The 21,597-nt window shown below is 44.1% G+C and overlaps 1 protein-coding gene across 1 annotated transcript in view; it reads right to left on the reverse strand.

The window, feature by feature from the left end:
• The window catches only part of LOC140735113 (ectonucleotide pyrophosphatase/phosphodiesterase family member 7), a 34,344-nt gene extending 24,449 nt beyond the window's left edge, over window positions 1-9,895 (reverse strand). Inside the window, exon 1 of the mRNA XM_073059906.1 lies at window positions 9,526-9,895. Within this exon, the coding sequence (XP_072916007.1) occupies window positions 9,526-9,793 (268 nt within the window). The 5' untranslated portion in view covers window positions 9,794-9,895. The remainder of the gene's footprint in view (window positions 1-9,525) is intronic.
• Window positions 9,896-21,597: the final 11,702 nt, after the last annotated feature.

Genomic DNA, 21,597 nt, shown 5'->3' on the forward strand with positions numbered 1-21,597 from the left:
TATTTCCAAAATGACAGCGAAGTGTGGAAAGTATCATACAACTGGTGAAACATTAATAATGCCTGTTGTATCAGAAGTGTTCACCACTGTTCTCAAAATGGATACCAGTATTTTAAAATCAATTCCTCTGAGTAATAACTCTGTAGCTTGTCGTATTGACAAAATGAGTGAAGACATCGAGTATCAACTATGCACAGAGCTACAAAAATTAGAATTCGGGATGCAACTGGATGAGTCAACTGTACGAGACAATGAGACCTTGCTAATGGCGTATGTATGGTTTATCAAAAATGGAAAAGTTTATGAAGAAATTCTCTTTTGTAAAAAGTTCAAAACAAATATCAATGAAGAATCAATCTATGATGAGCTCAAAATGTATATTGAGGATAAAATTATTTCAACTAGGAATACAATTTCTTGTGCAACAGATAGAGCACCATATATGACAGGTTGTCATTCTGGTTTAGTGGCATTTATGCAAAAAGAAATTCCAAGTCTGTTTTCAATCCATTGTGTAATTCATCGTCACCATCTTGCAGCCAAAAACCTCAGCCATCAATTTTTTCAAGGATGACTCTTGTAATGTCTGCTATCGACAAAATTAAAGCTCATCCATTAAATAGCAGAATATTTCACCATGCCGAGATAACAGTGAAGAGTTTGAACATTTGCTTCTTCACATTGAGGTGCATTGGCTCTCGAAAGGCTGTTGCTTAAAACTTTTCTTTGATCTTTTTGACACTGTGGTTGAATTTTTGCTCAAAGTTGACTAGAGTTTGAGAAATAAGTTTGAACTTCTACATGGAAGTGTGGTATACCCAGCCGATCTGTTTGATGAAATAAACATTCTAAATATGAAACTGAAGGGTGAGAATTTCAATTTAATCCAGACAAAAAGTGCCGTGTCCACTTTTATCAAAAAATTGGAAATATATAAGCGAAATATTGGGAGAAGAATGTTCTCACAGTTTCCCTGCAAATCACAGACAATGATTTGCAGAGTACTGGTTACACCTGCAGTCACTGAAGAAGGATGTTCAGAATTGATTCAAGCATTGGAATGATCTAGAAATTCCAGACTGAGAAATTAACCTACTTTTTGCAAGGTGAATGAACAGGAAGAGAGCTTGCAAGAAGAAATGATCAAAATTCAAAATGATGAAGGAGCAAAATTGCTTTTCAAAAATATCAGCTTTTGTGGTATGTGGCTACACTGTCATACAAAGTTTCCTGGTCTTTGGAGAAGAGCCAAACTGCATTTCCATCCTCCTACCTTGTTGAAAGAGGCTTCAGTGCAGTGAACCACATACTCACAAAAAACAGAAACCGCTTGGACATTGTTACACATGGGGACTTAAGGCTTTTGCTGTCACAACTTGAAAAAGATATTTCAACTCTTGCCAAAATCCATCAAACTCTAGGATCACATTGATATCGAAACTGCTGTGCTAGGTACTGTGTAAGCTAGAATTAAAGACAAATAAGAATTTAAAGCAGAATAATTTTTCTCATGTTAGCATATGGTAGACATATTTTTACACAATGGGGATGCCTGAAGGTATATTGTGCCTACGAGTGGCATTGGCAAGTATGAAGGTGGTTTTATGTACTTAGGATAAAGTATCAACAATTCCTCCCACCTGTAATATCTTATACTACTAATATCAATCTCATATACTCAGTGTAAACTTGAATCAGCATTGATTTCCTGCGTCTATTTAGATGCTGGCAAAATTATTGCAGCTCCAGTTGAATTATTTGTAGAGCTCCTGAAATCCTAAAAATATTATCAATAGCTCTTCAGTTTTATGGGTACAGTTGTGTAATCTATGATACAGTGCTTGGGTTTACTTCTTACTTCGGTTTCAAAGGAAAGGTTTTCACCAGCTGGGAAAATGAAATAATGGTGGGTGCTGGTATAGGTTTCTGCAAATAAAATGAAGAGAGGTGGTTTATGTCTAATGGAACCTGTAACACATTTTATTAAACTCCAAAATTTAAACACACAAGCGTGCTAAAAACATTTTACGTAATAACGTCATCATGTCAGGCCAGCCTCTTAAAACAAAACCCCAATTCGATGTTGGTGGTTGTGAGTTATGTACATTTCTCCCAATTAAATTACCCTACACAGGTCCCCACAGAATTCACTAAAACGAGCATTGTGAGCCCGTCTGGAGCTCAGATGAGCCGTCTGGGTTGGGTCCTGTGTTCCATAGGTGGAGGAGCAACTGCAGGTGCCTCTGGATCATCCAGAGGTGTGTTGACATGCTCATGGTTATGTTGTGATGCCAAGGGCTTGGCAATGGAATATTCCAAACCTTGGTGAACTGGTTTAAGGTGATTCACTGAAATACACTCAGTTTTACCCCTCTTATCTATGATTTTAAAAAAATCCTTCCTCCCTGTTCCAGAACGTGGAATGGGCCATCGTAAGGGGTCCTAAGGGGATGTAGATATGCATCATGGCGGATGAGAACAAACGAGGGGGAATGTAGGTCAACAGGTATCCATGATGCTGTACGCCATGATGGGAGATAGGAATAGATGAAAAGGAATTGAATTTACTGGGGAGAGTGGGGAATGCTGTTGAGAGGCCAACCAGGTGATTTTGCTGTCAGGAATGAATTCACCTGGCACTCCTAATGTCTGCCCGTAAACCAGCTCAGCTGTGGACGACTGCAGGTCCTCCTTTGGAGCAGCTCTGAGCCGCTGCAGGACCCATGGGAGCCAATCATACCAATGCTCATCAGTCAGGGAAGCCCTCAGAGCAGCCTTTAAGGAGCGGTGAAACCCCTCGCATAGCCCATTGGACTGTGAAGTGATAAGCCGAGGTGTTCTATATCCTAACACCAAGGTTCTAGACCATCACAGCCCAGAGGTCTGACGAAATATCAGATGGGGTGCCAAACCAAGGAACCCAGGTGATGATGAATGCCTGAGCCACATCTGCGGCTGTCGTTGATGCTAGAGGGACAACCTCTGGCCACTTGCTGGTATGATCCATCATGGTAAGGAAGTGCCTGAAACTGCGGGAGGGAGAAAGAGGACTATCAAGGTCCACATTGACATGATCAAACCACTGCTCAGGGACATCAAAAGGTGCCATGGCACCTGAACATGACAGATAATTTTTGTCCTCTGGCACGCCACACGAGCTGCCGTCCACTCACACACGTCATTTCTGAGGCTGTGCCAAACAAACTGTAGTGCAACCAGTGTCTGTGAGGCCTTCTGGCCCAGATGCAAGAAGCCATATATGGAATTGAAAATAGTCTGTCTCCAGTTGGCGGGCATGATGGAGCGAGGGTGACCAGTTGAGGTATCACACAGGAGAGGAACCCCAGCTTCCCAAACCTGATGTCAGCCAAGCGCAGGACCGTGACTTCTGTTTAGTAAGCCTGGGCCTCTGGGTTGGGAACTTGGTCAGCTGCTATGCTGGCATTATCAGTCCTTATGTGTATGCCTTCAATGGCTGGCCATAAGAGGCAATCGGCCACAGCATTATTTTTCCCCTTGATAAGTTGTATATCAGTTGTGAACTGATATGAAGGCCAGGTGGCTTAGCTGCCATGCAGAACAAGGGTCTGTTATTTTGTCCATGGCGTGCCTGAGGTGTTTGTGGTCAATGAACGCTGTGAAATGGTGACCCTCTAGAAGAAAACAAAAATGGCTGTCAGCCATATAGAGACCAAGAAGCACACGGTCAAACATGCTGTACTTCCTTTTGGAGGGACTAAAAATACACTAAAAACCTTTTAGGTAATAACATCATCATGTCAGACCAGCCTCTTAAAGAGAAACACCAACTCAGTGTTGGTGGTTGTGAGTTATGTACATTTCTCCCAATTACATCACCTGACACAGGCAATGTGAATTGTATTGAATTGGTTTACTATTGTCATGTATAATGAAATACAGTGAAAAGCTTGTCTTGTATACTGTTCATACCGATCAGATCATTAAACAGTGTATTGAAACAGAACAAGGTGGAACAATAGCAATGCAGAACAAAGTGTAATAGCTACAGAGAAACTGCAGTGTGGGTAAACAGTAAGGTGCATGATCATAATGAGAAAGATTGTGAGGTCAAGACCAACCTATTGTTCTAGGTAACTATTGAATGGACTTTTAACAGTGGGATAAAAACTGTCCATGAACCTGGTGGGATGTGCTTTCAAGCTTTTGTATCTTCTGCCCAATGGAAAAGGGAAGAAGTGAGAATGTCTGGGGTAGGAGGGGCCCTTGATTATGCTGGCGACTTTATTGAGGCAGTGAGAAGTATAGACAGAGTCCATCGAGGGGATGCTGGTTTCTGTGATAAGACCACAAGACATAGGGACAGAATTAGGCCACTCAGTCCATCCATCATGGCTGATTTATTAGCCCTCTCAACTTCATTCTCCTGCCTTCTTCCAGTAATCTTCAGCACCCTTATTAATCAAGAACCTATCAACCTCTGCTTTAAACAAATGTGATTTCACAGATTCACCACTCTCTGGCTAAAGAAATATCTCCTCATATCTGCTCTAAAGGGATATTCTTCTATTCTGACACTTTGCCCTCTGGTCCTAGACCCTTCCACCATAGGAAACATCCTCCCCTAAACATCACTCAATCTAAACTCCAGCAAATTAAGACCCAGAGCCATCAAACACTCTTCATATGTTAACCCTTTTATTCACAGGATCATTCTCATGAACCCCTTTTGGTGCCTCTCCAAATCCAACGCATCTTTTCTTATAAAGAGCCCAAAACTGTTCACAATGCTCCAAGTACACTCTGACCATCACCTTATAAAGCCTCAGCATTACATCCCTGCTTCTATATTCTACTCCTTTCAAAATCATCTCCCTCTAGTGACCCTCATCATGCTGAGCTGTGTCCAAAGTGTACACCCTTTACCACAATTAGAAACTGTAAGGAATTTTCTTAATCAGAATAAAGAGATAATAATGATGAAGGGAACACAAGAGAGACTACAGATGCTGGAAATCTGGTTCAACACACACAAAATACTGAAGGAATTCACTGGATCAGGCAGCATCTATAGCGGGAAATGAACAATCGATGTTTTGGGTCCTGGTGAAGGGTTTCAGCCTGAAAGATCAACTTTCATTTCACTCTATACAGGCTGTCTGACCTTCTGAGTTCCTCCAGTATTTTGTAAGTGTTGAAAATGAACAATGAGCAATAATCAGATCAATTTGTTCTTGGCAGAATCTCCATCTTAATTCAGGGAGTCAGTTAAGATGGGGCAGAGAAGAGAAATGCAGTGGTAATTGGGGATAGTATAGTCAGTGGAATAGGCAAAGTTCTCTGTCACAGGGATAGAGCATTCCGAAGGCTGTATTGCCTGCCTGGTGCCCAGGCTTGGGACATCTTATCTGACCTGCAGAGGAATTTGAAGTGGGAGGGGAACGATCTAGTTTTCATCATCACGTGAGTATCAATGACATAGATAGAACAAGGGAAGAGGTTCGCCTAAGGGAATTTGAGCAACTAGAGACCAACTTAAAAAGCAGAACCAAAAAGGTCGTAATGTCTGGATTACTATCTGAGCCATGTGCAAATTGGCACAGGGTAAAGAAGATTAGAGAGTTAAATGTGAACTCAAAGTCAGTGAAGCTCTGGCACAAATCAGTATAAAAGGGGTATGATTTAGGGGGCATTACAGAAACATGGTTGCAGGGTGGAGAGGATTGAGAATTAAATATCCAAGGATAACAAGTAAAACAGAAAGATAGGCAGGAAGGTAAGGGGTGGGGTAGCACTCTTAATTAAGGATGAGATCAGGAAGATAATAAGAAACGATATAAGCTCTAAAGAGCAGATTGTTGAATCCATCTGGGTGGAGATTAGGAATAGTAAAGGGGAAAAATTTATTTGTAGGAGTTGTCTATCGGCCACCGGATAATAATATTACAGTGGCACAGGCAATAAACTGAGAAATATCAGAGGCATGTAAGAATGGAACAGCAGTTATCATGGGGGATTTTAACTTGCACATAGACTGGGTGAATCAAGTTGATCGAGACAGTCTTGAGGAGGATTTTATAGAATGCATACATTCATGGTTTTCTTGAACAGCATGTTACCGAACCTACAAGGGAACATGCTTTCTTGAATCTGGTCCTGTGCAATGAGACAGGTAAAATTAGCAATCTTGTAGTTAGGGATCCTCTTGGAATCCACAGCATAATTGAGTTTCTCATACAAATGGAGGGTGCAATAGTTCAATCTGAAACCAGTGTATTATGCCTAAACGGGGGAGTCTACAATGGGATGAGGGAGGAGTTGGGTAGGGTAGGCTGGGAACACAGGCTATTTGGTGGGTTGGTTGAGGAACAGTGGAAGACTTCCAAAGAGACTTTTCACGGTGCTCAACAAAAGCATATTCTGGTTAAGAGCAAGGACAGTAAGGGTGGGGTAGCCAGCCATGGATAACTGAGGAAATAAAGGAAAGCATCAAACTGAACGCTTGTGCATACAGTCACCAAGAGTAGTGGGAAACTGGAAGATTGGGAAAACTTTAAAAAGCAACGAAGAACCACTAAGCGAGCAATAAGGAAAGGGAAGATTGATTATGAAAATAAACTAGCACAGAATATAAAACCAGATAATAAATGTTTTTATTATTATATAAAGTGGAAAAGGGTGGCCAAAGTGAATGTAGGTCCCTTGGAGGGCAAGAAGAGGGAATTGATATTGGATAATGGGAAAATGACCGAGGCTTTGAATGATTATCTTGTGTCGGGTTTCATGCTGGAGGACACATCTAACATGCCGAAGAGAGATGATATTGATGTGTTGGGAGGTGAGGGCCTCGATACAATAGCTATCACAAAAGAGGTAGTGCTGCACAAACTTGTGGACCTAAAGACAGACAAGTCTCCTGGTCCTGATGGATTAATCCCAGGGTACTGAAAGTTGCAGTAGAGGCTTTGGTGATAATTTCAGACACTGGGCAGGACCTGGTGGATTTGAAGATGATGAATGTCACGTCACTGTTGAAAAAGGTTGAAGGCAAAAGGCAGGAAACTATAAGCCAGTTAGTTTAACACTTGTAGTTGGGAAAACGCTTAAAGCTATCCTTAAAGAAGAAATAGCGAGGCATCTGGAAAGAAATGGATCCATCAGGAAGGCGCAACATGGATTCAGCAAAGGCAGGTCCTGTTTGACAAACTTACTGGAGTTCTTTGCAGATTTAATGAGCGCAGTGGATAGAGGAGAACAGATGGACTACATTTACTTGGATTTCCAGAAGGCACTTGATAAGGTGCCACATAAAAGACTTCTCCATATGATAGGGATGCTTAGAGTTGGGAATGATGTATTAGTATGGCTTGGCTAACCAATAGAAAGCAGAAAGTTGGGATACTTGGGTGTTACTCTGGTTGGCAATCAGTGATAAGCGGTGTGCCGTAGGGGTCAGTGCTGGGCCCGCAACAATTAAGTGTGGAAGAGGGGAACTTGTGTAGTGTATCTAAGTTTACTGATGAAACTAAATTGAGTGGAAAAGCAAATTGTGCAGAGGATACAGAGAGTCTGCAGAGCGATATAGATAGGTTAAATGAGTGGGCAAGGATCTGGCAGATGGAATGCTATGTTGGTAAATGCGAGGACATCCACTTAGGAAGGAAAAATGGAAGATCTGATTACTATATAAATGGTAAGGTGTGCAGAAGGACTTGGGAGTGCTTGTGCATGAATTGCAAAAGGTTGGTTTGCAGGTGCAGCAGGCTATCAAGAAGGCAAATAGAATAATGGCCTTTATTGCTAGAGGAATTGAATTTAGGTGCAGGGAGGTTATGCTGCAACTATATAGGGTACTAGTGAGGCCACATCTGGAGTACCGCGTGCAATTCTGGTCTCCTTACTCGAGGAAGATATACTGGCTTTGGAGGCGGTGCATAGGAGCCTCACCAGGTTGATTCCAGAGTTGAGGGGGTTAGAATATGAGAAGTGATTTGAGTTGCCTGGGACTGTACTCACTGGAAATCAGAAGGATGAGATGAGATCTTACAGAAGCATATAAAATTATGAAAGGGATAAATAAGATAGAGGCAGGAAAGTTGTTTCCACTGGTAGGTGAGACTAGAACTAGGGGACATAGCCTCAAGATTCGAGGGAGTAAATTTAGGATGGAGATGAGGAGGAACTGCATTTCCCAAAGAGTGGTGAATCTGTGGAATTCTCTGCCCAATGAAGCTGTGGAGGCCACCTCAGTAAATATATTGCAGACAAGGTTTGATAGATTTTTACATTGTAGGGGAATTAAGGGTTATGGGGAGAAGGCAGGTAGGTGGAGATGAGTCCATGGTCAGATCAGCCATGATCTTATTGAATGGCGGAGGAGGCTCGATGGGCCAGGTGGCCTATGCCTGCTCCTATTTCTTATGCTCTTCTGTCAATGAAATCACTCCTGTGTTTCACAATGATAATCATTAAAGAAAGTGCTGACAAGCCACTTGGCCTGTTTGGAAAAACAAATGATGAAATATGCCCTTTCATCTCAGTTTACTGCTTGGAGATCAGAGATTAAAAGCATAATAATGTAAAGAATTTATGGTATAAAATAAATTTATTTGACTATTTGCTTACCTAATTTGTTTGAGGGTAATTAAAAAGGGCTTTTAACCATTCTCAGTCCGCCACTGCATACTGTGGCTGCTGAGTACTACTAACAGAGCATACTATCTACTGATTTCCCTGCATCACCTTAATAAAACTCCTTTACAAAGCCACATTACATCTCCAAAATAAGCTCAGTGCAATGTTGACCAGAAGGGAAGCACCAATGCTTCCAAGATCCTACTATCCGGAAACAAAATTAGAAAATGCTGTACACATTCTGCAAGTCGGGCAGTAATTATGGAAAGAGAAACAATGTTAATGCTTCAGGCTTAAGACCATTCTGGCATAATACCTTGTTAAATAATTGAACATACTGAAGAAAATACAAATAATTTAAAGTAACATAAATTAACATAAATCTATTTCAAATATACAGCCTCATAGATCCTGGATGCGAAGTTCAGTGATAAAACAGTGTTACAAATTCAACAGCAAGATCTATCAACAAGTTCTACATTTTGATGCTCAACTGCTACAATTTAAGAGCAAGTTTCATTCTTGTCTAAATTTATTTATTTATTGAGAGACAGCACAGAATAGGTCCTTCTGACCCTTCGGGTCGTGCTGCCCAGCAACCCCTGATTTAACCCTAGCCTAATCACAGTACAATTTACCATGACCAATTAACCTATCAAACAGTATGATGTCTTTGGAATGTTTGAGGAAACCGCAGCATTCGGAGGAAACCAACATAGTCACAGGAAGAATGCACAAACTTTGAACAGACAGCGGCAGGAACTGAACCCCGGTCGGCGGTACTGTAAAGCACTGTGCTAACCACTAGGCTACTGTGGCACCATAATAGTCATGAATAAAACAGTACATTAGTAACATGGAGCAAGTTCAATCAACACTGAGAAAGATTGTTATCTTACTCTGAAGTCCCACCTGTGATGGTTGTAAAATGTGAAGGCGATGTCATGGTTACAAAAGGTGGATTAATATATTTTGCCTTCACTCCTTTGGTCACCAAGTAATCCAGAAAAGGCGTCTCGACATCCTGATCATAATCCCAACGAAATCCATCGAAAGAAATCAACAAGAGTTTATTTGGCTTCTTGCTACTGTGAGCCTGGTGTATTGGCACACATCTCACCTCAATTACCAAGAAGGATATCAGTGCTGCAAACATGAGAGTCTTCTTGCCAGTTCCCATGTTGAGTTAAAACAGATACTTCTAGAATTTCAGATGAGGTTGTTCAACAATTGAAAGGGAATAACAAAATGACTGCTGGCAACTTTAAACAGCACTGTTCTTAATGTGATTGCCTGCGTGTTATCTTTTATCTTGATCTAAAAAGACAAAGTTCAAGTTTGGTTTTATATTGAGTCAACATATTTCTCTGATAAATAACTTGCTCAATTGTACTCCACTAAAATGTTTTTTTTACTTTCACTACACAGAGGTCTGTATTTAAACCTGCATTGAAGGATAACGTTCCTCCAATCTGGGTATGGCCTCCTCTACTGCCACAATAAAGCCATATTCAGGCTGAAGGAACAATACTGCATATTCTGTCTAGTTAACCTCCAATCTGATGCTATGAACATCGATTTCTCCAACTTCCAGTAATTTCTTCCCCCTCCCTTCTTCTATTTCCATTCCCAATTCTGGTTACCCTCTCACCCCTTCTCTTCTCACCGGCCCATCACTCCCTATGGTTCTCCTCCTTCCCTTTTTTCCATGGTCCAATGCCCTCTCCTGTTAGATTCCTTCCTTTTGAGCCTGTTATCTCTTCCATCTATCACTTCCCAGCTTCTCATATTACTCCCCCATGCCTGGTTTGACCTACCACCATCTAATTTGTAATCCTTCCCCTCCTGCCTCCTTCTCATTCTGGCTTCTGTCCCCTTCCTTTAAAGTCCTAATGAAGGGTCTCAGCCCAAAATGTCGACTGTGTATTCTCCTCCATATATACAACCTGACTTACTGAGTTCCTCCAGCATTTTGTGTGAAGCCGTGACAAGGATTGTACCGTCATTAACAGTCTTGTTTCTCATCTGAAGCATCCACACATACATACATCTAGCCTTTAATGAGAATCAGCAATGTCAAAAGTCAGTTTACTGAATAAGCTGATGGCATTCTACTTGCTTATAAAAGAGAGCTTACAGATACGATTGAACCATGGTATTAAGATCTCTGGGCCCAGAAGACTTATCATGAGTGGCAGTAGTCTGAACTGGTTAGTAGTAAGGAAATTGGGAACGCTGTCATCCTGAGATAGTGGGGAGAGGGGTAGCATCAGGTCAATCTCCAAATCAGAGATCTCAGTATCACTGTCACATTCAGGCATTCATTCATAGCATAAGCTGAGACATTGGCATAAAAGCTTCATAATAGCTGGATCTACAAATGTTGAAGTAGTGTTCCATACTAGGAAGGATGGACTGTTGACTTCATGGACAGCCTTGTCCTTGCTGCCTGCCATTGGACACATATTTTCTAACAAGCCAATGTACAAAATTCCACTGTACACAGACAAAGCCTTCTTTTGTAACCTTCCCCATCAATGTCTTCATCTGAATCCTCTGCGATAAAGTACCTGTGCAATGTCACTTTCTTGAGGGTAAGCATTTGGAATTATTTTGACTCATCTTATGCTGACTTCTGCAGTGAACAATTTTAGTATCTACTGGCTGTAAGAGTTAGATCAAACAATGGGGCACCTTCATCTTTGCTGCCTTGTTGCTGACGGGTCTTCGGCTGTTCAAAAGAAAAAGAGCACATGGTAAAGCCATTGTGAGTGGAAGAGAGTGAATTTGATGTTAAAGCCACTCACAGCTCATTATCAGCAGAAATTCTGCTTGCAAGCAGGGAAATAAAATACCAGGAGAATCAAACTGAATACACCATTTTCAGTGGTCGAAGCACCACTGGTCACAGGCTCCATGAAGGCTGTAGCCATCATGACCAGCATTCTTTCCAATAGCTGTGCATGTCCTCAGCCAATATTTTGTTGCTGGTGTTAATTCTGTTCCAAGAGAGAGTGAGTACTTTAGCTATTATGAATAGCAGGACAGGTCATCTAAACTAACTTTACACGTAGCAGATTGCTCGGTTGCTCCAGGTTTCATTTCTATCGACTCACTTTCATTCTGAACCTGTTTGCTTGCTTTTATTGTCTGCACGATTTGTGTCTTGTTTCTCATTCTCTACACACATTGGGTGTTTGTTGGAAATTTTAAAAAATAGGTTCTTTTTGGATTTCTTGTTTTGTGGCTGCTTGTAAGGAGACAAATCTCAAGGTTGTATAATATATTCATACTTTGATAATCAATGTACTTTGAACTTTAAGACAAATCCAATATGTAGTAACTCAGCATGACTGCAACATGTATTCAGTATTATAAAATAATGACAATACAGGTACAGTATAACTCAAAATTAACACTAAATAAGATCCGGTATCAGAAAATTGTGGTCAATTAAGTCAAAATGGGCCAAATGCAGAGAAAGACTAAAGAAGGAATGGTTTTAAAACCTGTAGATTGTGAAGGTCAGAGTGTTCTAAGATTGGATGAGATGGACCATTCTTTGTATCACCCTAAGGTAATAGAACTAAAAAAGAGGTTGGGCAATTAACATAAACTTGTGACAGCAATAAAAATAACATTCATTAATGCATAATAAGATACTGTAAATCAATTTATGGACTGACTCCTATCACACAACTAAATGACAGTAAGGAATTATACTTGTTTGGTAAAGAAAGATATTAATCAACATAAATAAGAGAAATAAAGAATGAGATAAAAAACAAGATTTCATTTCTTTTTTAGCCTGTAAGTCAATCCATCTAGAAAGAGGACAAAAAAATAGGATCTGTTCTCCAATAAATGTCACTGTGACCTATTAGAAATAGGGTTTTATTTAGAAATAGAGAGAAGAACAAAGGCACAATAAATTGGACCAATTCTTGGATTAAGATAATCAAAAAAGTCTGTGTTCATAACTGAGTATTTTAATCATTTAAGGACATACTGTATTAGTACATTTTTCCTGGGCGACTGAATACAATGGAAAAACTATACAATCTTATTTTGGCTGTTGACTGGCATGTGAGAGTAAGTTTCAGAGTTACAAGGAAGTAGGAGATGCGCATAGTATTGATGAAATTGCTGTGTGCAGACCCAAAATGACTTCATAGGCCAAATATCCTCCTTTCCAGTATGTATATTCTCAATTACAAAAGGGGCAGTTACTCTACCAATGGAAAACTTCCAATACTGTATTTTTTTGAATAGGATTAAAGTACCTGGATGTAATTTTTAAGTTAGAAAATGTATCGTTACTCATCATAGCTGAGTATAGAAACACCAATGCCCAAAAATGGAAAAGCCTACAAAAAGTGGTCGATCCACAAACATGAGAAAATCTGTAGATGCTGGAAATTCAAGCAACACCCACAAAATGCTGGAAGAACTCAGCAGGCCAGACAGCATCTATGGAAAAAAGTACAGTTGATGTTTCAGGCTGAAACCCTACAACCTAGTCCATCAAAGTTCAAAGTAAATTGATTATCTAAGTATATATCACAATATACTTTCCTGAGATTTGTTTTCTTGCAGGCATTCATACTAGAAAAAAGAAATACAATAAAATCAATAAAAATCCATACACAAAGAAAGACTGACAACCAATGTGCAAAAGAAGAGACATTGTGCAAATACAAAAAAATGAAATTAATAGTAAATGAATAAAACTGAGAACATGAGTTATAGAATGCTTGAAATTGAGTCCATCAATCGTGGAATCAGTTCAGTGTTGAGATGACTGAAGTTATCCATGCTGGTTCAGGAACCTGATGGTTGAAGGTAATAACTGTTCCTTAACCCGGATGTGTGGGACCGAAGGCTCCTGTACCTTCTTCTGGATAGCAGCAGCAAGAAGAGACCATGGCCCGATGGTGGAGGGTCCTTGACGATGGACGTTGCTTTCTTGTGGCAACATTCCTTGTAGATATGCTCAGTGATGGGGAGGGATTTTCCTGTGACGAACTTGGCTGGATCTACCATTTTTTTGTAGGCTTTTGTTCTTGGGCATTCATGTTTCCATACCAGGCCATGATGCAACCAGTCAGAATACTCTCCCCTGTGCATCAATAGAAGTTTGTTAAAGCTTTAGATGACATGAAAATGTGCACAAGCTTCTAAGAAAGGTGCTGCCATGACTTCTTAATGGTGGCACTTATGTGCTGGTCCCAAGACAGCTCCTCTGATGTGACGTTGCCAAGGAATTTAAAATTACTGACCCTCTCCACCTCTTATTCCCTAATGTGGACTGGCTCATGGTCCTTCAGTTTCTTTCTCCTGTAGTCAATAATTAGCACTTTGGTTTTGTTGACTTTGAATGAGAGGTTGTTTTTACGGCACCATTCAATCAGATTTTCAATCTCCCTTCTACATGCTGATTCATCACACCTCTGAGTCAGCCATCAGCGAACTTAAATCTGGCATTGAAGCTGTATGTAACATCACAGTTGTAACTGTAAAGCAAGTAGAATGGGGGCTAATCATACAGCCTTGTGCTACACCGGTGCTGACAGTAAGACCATAAGACAGAGGAGCAAAATGAGGCCATTCATCCCATCAAGGCTGTCTGCTATTTCATCATAGCTAATCCTGGATCCCACATCCCAGTCAACCCCATACACCTGCCTTCTTGCCATATCCTTTGATGCCCTGACCAATCAGGAAACTATCAACTTCTGCCTTAAATACACCCATGGACTTGGCCTCTACTGCAGTTTGTGGTAGAGCATTCCAGATTCACTACTCTCTGGCTAAAAAAATTCCTCCTTACCTCTGTTCTACAAGGTCACCCCTCAATTTTGAGGCTGTGCCCTCTAGTTCTGGATACCCCCACCAGAAGAAACATCCTCTCCAGATCCACCCTATTTAGTCCTTCTGTAGGTTTCAATGAGATCCCCATACTTTCTTCTAAATTCCTGTAAGTACAGACCCAAATCTGCCAAACGTTCCTCATATGTTAACCCCTTCATTCCTGGAATCATCCTTGTGAACCTCCTCTGGACCCTCTCCAATGACAACATATCCCTTCTGAGATATGGGGCCCAAAACTGTTGACAATACAGCAAGTGCGGCCTGCCTAGTGTCTTATAAAGCCTCAGCATTATCTCTTTGCTTTTATATTCTATTCCCCTTGAAATAAATGCCAACATTGCATTTGCCTTCTTTACCACAGACTCAACCTGTATATTAACCTTCTGGGAGTTTTGCACGAGGACTCCCAAGTTCCTCTGCACCTCTGGTGTTTGAACCTTGTCACCTTTTAGATAATAGTCTGCACTATTGTTCCTTTTACCAAAAGCATTATTATGCATTTCCCAACACTGTCTTCCATTTGCCACTGTTTTGCCCTTTCTTCCAATTTGTCTTAAGTCCTGCTGCAATCGCAGTGCTTCCTCAGCATTACCTACCCCTCCACCTATCTTTGTATCATCCGCAAATTTTGCCACAAAGTCCTCAATTCCATTATCCAAATCATAAACAATGTGCAAAGTAGCAGTCCCAATACTGACCCCTGAAGAACACCACTAGTCACTGGCAGCCAACCAGAAAAGGCCCCTTTATTCCTACTTGCTGCCTCCTACCTGTCAGGCATTCCTCTATCCATGCCAGTATCTTTCCTGTAATGTCTTGGGATTTTATCTTGTTGAACAACCTCATGTGTGGCATCTTATCAAATGCCTTCTGAAAATCCAAGTAAATGACATTCACTGCCTCTCCTTTGTCCACCCTGCTTGTTACTTCCTCAAAGAACTCCAGCAGATTTGTCAGCCATGATCTTCCTTTATAGAAACCATGCTGACTTGGATTCACTTTATCATTAGTCTCCAAATAACCTGGAACCTGATCCTTAATAATAGACTCCCAACAATTTCCCAACCACTGAGGTTAAGCTAACTGGCCTATAATTTCTTTTCTTTTGTGACTAGTGACTAGTGGGGTACCGCAAGGCTCAGTGCTGGGACCCCAGTTGTTTACAATATATATTAATGATTTAGAAGAGGGAATTAAATGCAGCATCTCCAAGTTTGCGGATGACACGAAGCTGGGCGGCGGTGTTAGCTGTGAGGAGGATACTAAGAGGATGCAGGGTGACTTGGATAGGTTAGGTGAGTGGGCAAATTCATGGCAGATGCAATTTAATGTGGATAAATGTGAGGTTATCCACTTTGGTTGCAAGAACAGGAAAACAGATTATTATCTGAATGGTGGCCGATTAGGAAAAGGGGAGGTGCAACGAGACCTGGGTGTCATTGTACACCAGTCATTGAAGGTGGGCATGCAGGTACAGCAGGCGGTGAAAAAGGCAAATGGTATGTTGGCATTCATAGCAAAAGGATTTGAGTACAGGAGCAGGGAGGTTCTACTGCAGTTGTACAAGGCCTTGGTGAGACCGCACCTAGAGTATTGTGTGCAGTTTTGGTCCCCTAATCTGAGGAAAGACATTCTTGCCATAGAGGGAGTACAAAGAAGGTTCACCAGATTGATTCCTGGGATGGCAGGACTTTCATATGAAGAAAGACTGGATCGACTAGGCTTATAATCGCTGGAATTTAGAAGATTGAGGGGGGATCTTATTGAAACGTATAAAATTCTAAAGGGATTGGACAGGCTAGATGCAGGAAGATTGTTTCCGATGTTGGGGAAGTCCAGAATGAGGGGTCACAGTTTAAGGATAAAGGGGAAGCCTTTTAGGACCGAGATGAGGAAAAACTTCTTCACACAGAGAGTGGTGAATCTGTGGAATTCTCTGCCACAGGAAACAGTTGAGGTTGGTTCATTGGCTATATTTAAGAGGAAGTTAGATATGGCCCTTGTGGCTAAAGGGATCAGGGGGTATAGAGAGAAAGCAGGTACAGGGTTCTGAGTTGGATGATCAGCCATGATCATACTGAATAGCGGTGCAGGCTCGAAGGGCCGAATGACCTACTCCTGCACCTATTTTCTATGTTTACCTTCCTCCCTTCTTAAAGAGTGCAGTGATATTTGCAACCTTCCAGTACTCCTGGACCATGCCAGAATCAAGTGATTCTTGAAAGGTTGTGACCAATGCATCCATTATCTCTTCAGCAACCTCTCTCAGGACTCTGGGATGTAGTCCATCTGGTCCAGGTTACTTATCCAACTTAAGACCTTTGAGTTTGCCTAACACTTTTTCCTTTGTAATAGCAATGGCACTCACTCCTGCTCCCTGACATTCACGGACCACTGGCACACTGCTAGTGTCTTCCACAGTGAAGACTGATGCAAAGATGCAAGGTAATTTTGGAGGAGATGTTGTTGCCAATCGATACTGATGTACTAGCGTATGGAAGTGAGGAAATCAAGTATCCAATTGCACGAGGCAGTATTGAGGCCAAGGTCTTGGAGTAAATTGATTGATTAGTTTAAAGGGAATAATAGTGTTGAATGTGAACTGTAGTCATTGAAGAGCATCCTGATGTATGTATCTTCACCATCCAGATGTTCCAGAGCTTATGGAAGAGCCAATGAAATGGCATCAACTATTGTCCTGTTGTGACTGTAAGCAAATTGGAGTTGGTCCAAGTCACTCCTCAGGTAAGCATTGATATGCTTCATGACCAACCTCTAAAAGCACTTCATCACAGTGGATGTAAGTGCTATTGGATGCCAGTTACAGGCAATACCTTCCCCACCACTGAGCTGATCTACAATGATGTTGCCACAAGAAAGCAGCATCCATCATCAAGGACTACCACCATCTAAGCCATGCTCTCTTCTTGCTACTACCATCAGGAAGGAGGTACAGGAGCCTTAGGTCCCACATCATTGTGGTGAACTACATATACCTGTCTGGACACGCCCCCTGCTGACTGCTCCTGTGGCTCCTCCCACAAGCCCCGGTATAAAGGTGATTGAGGCCTGAGCCCAGCCCTCATTCTCCAGGATGTAGTATGGTGGTCAACTACTGCTTGTTCTTTCTTCCAGTCAATAAAAGCCGTTATCTCGACTTCACATCTCAGAGAGAGTTATTGATGGTGCATCAATTTTATTGACTGGAAGTTTTAAAACATGGAAAGCGTTTTACGTCCAGAAAGATTGGATTTGGACCCCCAAGACCCTGAAGCAGCTCTTGCCTTTGAACTCTGGCTTGCATGCTTCCAATCATATTTGGAGGTTAGTGCAACTGAACCCGCTGTTAGGCACCGAATTCTCCTCTTGAGGGTCACCCCGAAAGTTTACTCACTTATCAGAGGCCTGCTGACCTACGAAGGGGCACTGGACGCCCTCAAAAGACAGTACCTGTGGCCGGTGAACACCGTCTACGCAAGACATCACTTAGCTACGTGACGACAGCAGCCTGCAGAGTCGAGCGCCCAGTTTCTCCAAGCCCTACAGACACTCATGCGAACTTGCGACTGCAAAACTCTCACGGCGGAACAGCATGCGGAGCTGCTAGTACGAGACGCCTTTGTTACAGGAATCAGGTCAGTGTACGTACGCCAGCGGCTGCTGGAAAATGTCGATCTTACCTTACGCTTGGCAATCGAGACGGCCGACATGCTGGAGGCTGCTCTGCACAACGCTGACACTGTCCAGCCGCGCGATCCCCCACTGGTTCCGTGGACACCTCAGACCCTGCCGCCGCCGGTTCCCGCGAGCGAATTCGCCAACACCGCTGCCAGTCACGATTCCACGAACTCCCCGAACCCGACCACAGCTGCTGCCAGTCACAAACCCGCGCAGTGTTACTTCTGCGGACTTGAAAAGCACCCCCGAAAACGCTGCCCGGCCCGAGAAGCGACCTGCTCCAGTTGCGGGAAGAAGGGCCATTTCGCCAAGGTCTGTAAGTCTAAACCACAAGCGGGGTCGGGCAGCACTGCGTGTGAGGCATGGGGGCCGCCATCTTGCCTGCCCGCCTCATGCGAAGCATGGGGGCCGCCATCTTGCATGCCCGGATGGGGGTGGCCATCTTTGTCGGCGCCAACATGCCCCGCCCCCTACCCACCAGTGCTTACCGGGCACCAAGATGGCAGTTCAACTCTGGCCACCGTAACCCTCAACCAAAGCGCCCCACACCAGCTTGCAAGGTCAATGATGGACATCCTGGTGGAGGGGCACTGGACTAGCTGCCTGTTTGACACGGGCAGCACTGAGAGTTTTATTGACCTGGACACAGTGCAACGCTGCGGACTCGTGACACGGCCGGTAAGCCAAAGGGTCACCTTGGCTTCTGGGTTGTATTCCACAGACATCCGGGTGGGTTGTGTAGCGACATTGGTGGTGCAGGGCACAGAATATCGGAACTTTGCGCTACTGGTCATGCCTCAACTGTGCGCACCTGTGCTATTGGGGCTGAACTTCCAGAGCCAGCTCGAAAGTGTGACTATGGCATATGACGGGCCCCTCCCACCACTCACTGTCAGGAATCCTCAGTTTTGTGGGACTTCGCCATATACCCCGCTACTGACCACACACACACACCGACCCACACATCCCACCCAGCACCATGCCGACAGCTGCGCTACTGACACCACTTGCAGCCTCTCCACCCTCAAGATCCCTCCCCCACCGCTGTTCGCCAACCTGACCCCCGACTGTAAACCTGTGGCAACTAAAAGCAGGAGGTACAGCGTGGGGGACAGGGCCTTCATTCAGTCAGAGGTGCAGCGGCTGCTCAGGGAGGGGATCATTGAGCCAAGCACAAGCCCTTGGAGGGCCCAGGTGGTTGTTGTTCAGACCAGGCAGAAAAATAGGATGGTCGTAGACTATAGTCAAACCATCAATAGGTTCACACAGCTTGACGCGTACCCCCTACCCCGCATCGCGGATATGGTCAACCAGATAGCTCAGTACAAGGTGTACTCGACAATAGATCTGAAATCCACTTATCACCAGCTCCCCATCCGCCCAGAGGACCGCCCCTACACCGCCTTCAAGGCGGGCGGCAGGCTCTATCACTTCCTGTGCGTCCCCTTCGGTGTCACAAATGGTGTCTCGGTCTTCCAGAGGGAAATGGACCGGATGGTGGACCAGTGCCAACTGAAGGCCACATTTCCCTATCTGGATAACATCACCATCTGTGGTCACGACTGGCCAGATCACAACGCCAACCTCCAACGATATTTCCAAGTGGCCAAAGCCCTGAACCTTACTTATAATAGGGACAAGTGTGTGTTCGGAACCACCCGACTCGCTATCCTTGGGTATGTCGTGGAAAACGGGGTCATTGGCCCTGATCCCGACCGTATGCACCCCGTTAGAGCTCCCTCTTCCCACCACTCTCAAAGCCCTCAGACGGTGCCTGGGCTTCTTTCCCTATTACGCCCAATGGGTCCCCCATTACGCAGACAAGGCCCGCCCCCTGACTTTTCCCCTCTCTGCTGAGGCCTGCGCGGCCTTCAGCTGCATTAAAGGGGACATTGCCAAAGCAACGATGCATGCGGTGGACGAGACCATTCCCTTCCAAGTAGAGAGTGACGCCTCTGATTTCGCGCTTGCTGCTACCCTCAATCAGGCAGGCAGGCCAGTAGCATTCTTTTCTCGTACCCTTCAAGGCTCTGAAATTCGGCACTCCGCGGTGGAGAAAGAAGCCCAGGCCATAGTGGAAGCTATTAGGCACTGGAGGCACTATCTCGCCGGCAAAAGGTTCACCTTGCTGACCAACCAGCGCTCAGTTGCGTTCATGTTCAGCAACCAACAGCAGAGCAAAATCAAAAATGATAAAATTTTGCGGTGGAGAAAAGAACTCTCACCTACAACTATGATATCCTGTACCGGCCTGGAAGGCTCAATGAGCCCCCTGATGCCCTATCCCGGGGAGCGTGTGCCAGCGCACAGCTCGACCAGCTATACGCCCTCCATGCACATCTTTGCCATCCGGGGGTCACCCGATTTTACCATTTCGTGAAAGCCCAGAACCTGCCATACTCTCTTGAGGACATCAGGACGATGACCAGGGACTGCCAAGTCTGCGCTGAGTGCAAACCGCACTTCTACTGTCCTGAAAAGGCGCAACTTATCAAGGCCACCCGCCCCTTTGAGCGACTGAGTGTTGACTTTAAGGGCCCCCTTCCCTCCACCAACCGCAATGTCTACTTCCTCAACATTATCGACGAGTACTCGCGGTTCCCCTTTGCCATCCCCTGTCCCAACACCGCTACCACGTCCGTCATAAAAGCCCTGCGCCAGCTCTTCACTCTGTTCGGATATCCCTGCTATATCCACAGTGATAGAGGGTCCTCCTTTATGAGTGACGAGCTGCGCCAGTACCTGCTGGGTAGGGGCATTGCTACTAGTCGGACCACGAGTTATAATCCCCGGGGAAATGGACAGGTGGAGAGGGAGAATGCCACAGTGTGGAAGGCCACACTTTTAGCCCTTAAGTCAAAAGGGTTGCCGGTCTCTCGATGGCAGGAAGTCCTCCCTGAGGCACTCCACTCTATCCGCTCCCTGTTATGTACATCCACCAATGCCACCCCTCACGAGCGCCTATTCTCTTTTCCCAGGAAGTCTGCCACTGGGACCACCCTACCGGTTTGGCTGACATCCCCAGGGCCAGTGCTGCTCCGGAAACATGTGAGGAGCAATAACTACTCCCCGCTGGTTGAGAGGATTCACCTTCTACATGCGAACCCCCAGTATGCTTACGTGGTCTTACCTGATGGGCGGGAGGACACGGTCTCCGTCCGCGACCTGGCGCCCGCAGGAGCAGCAGACCACTACCCCGAACACTCCACGGTAACTATGAATCCTGTACCCGAGGTGACACCGCGCACACCGAGCCCTACACAGACTCCTCACGACACTCCTATACCGGGCGTCTGGCACAAGCATATACCAGGCGCCTCGCACACGCATGAGGGATCACTGACGCCTAGTGGGCTGACACCTCCAGTTAGGCCGGAACCAGCACAACCACCGTCTCCGGTGCAATCACCACCGGCACCTGTGCAATCACAGCCG

This window comes from Hemitrygon akajei, chromosome 11 (assembly GCF_048418815.1).
Source record: "Hemitrygon akajei chromosome 11, sHemAka1.3, whole genome shotgun sequence".
Classification (NCBI taxonomy): Eukaryota; Metazoa; Chordata; class Chondrichthyes; order Myliobatiformes; family Dasyatidae; genus Hemitrygon; species Hemitrygon akajei.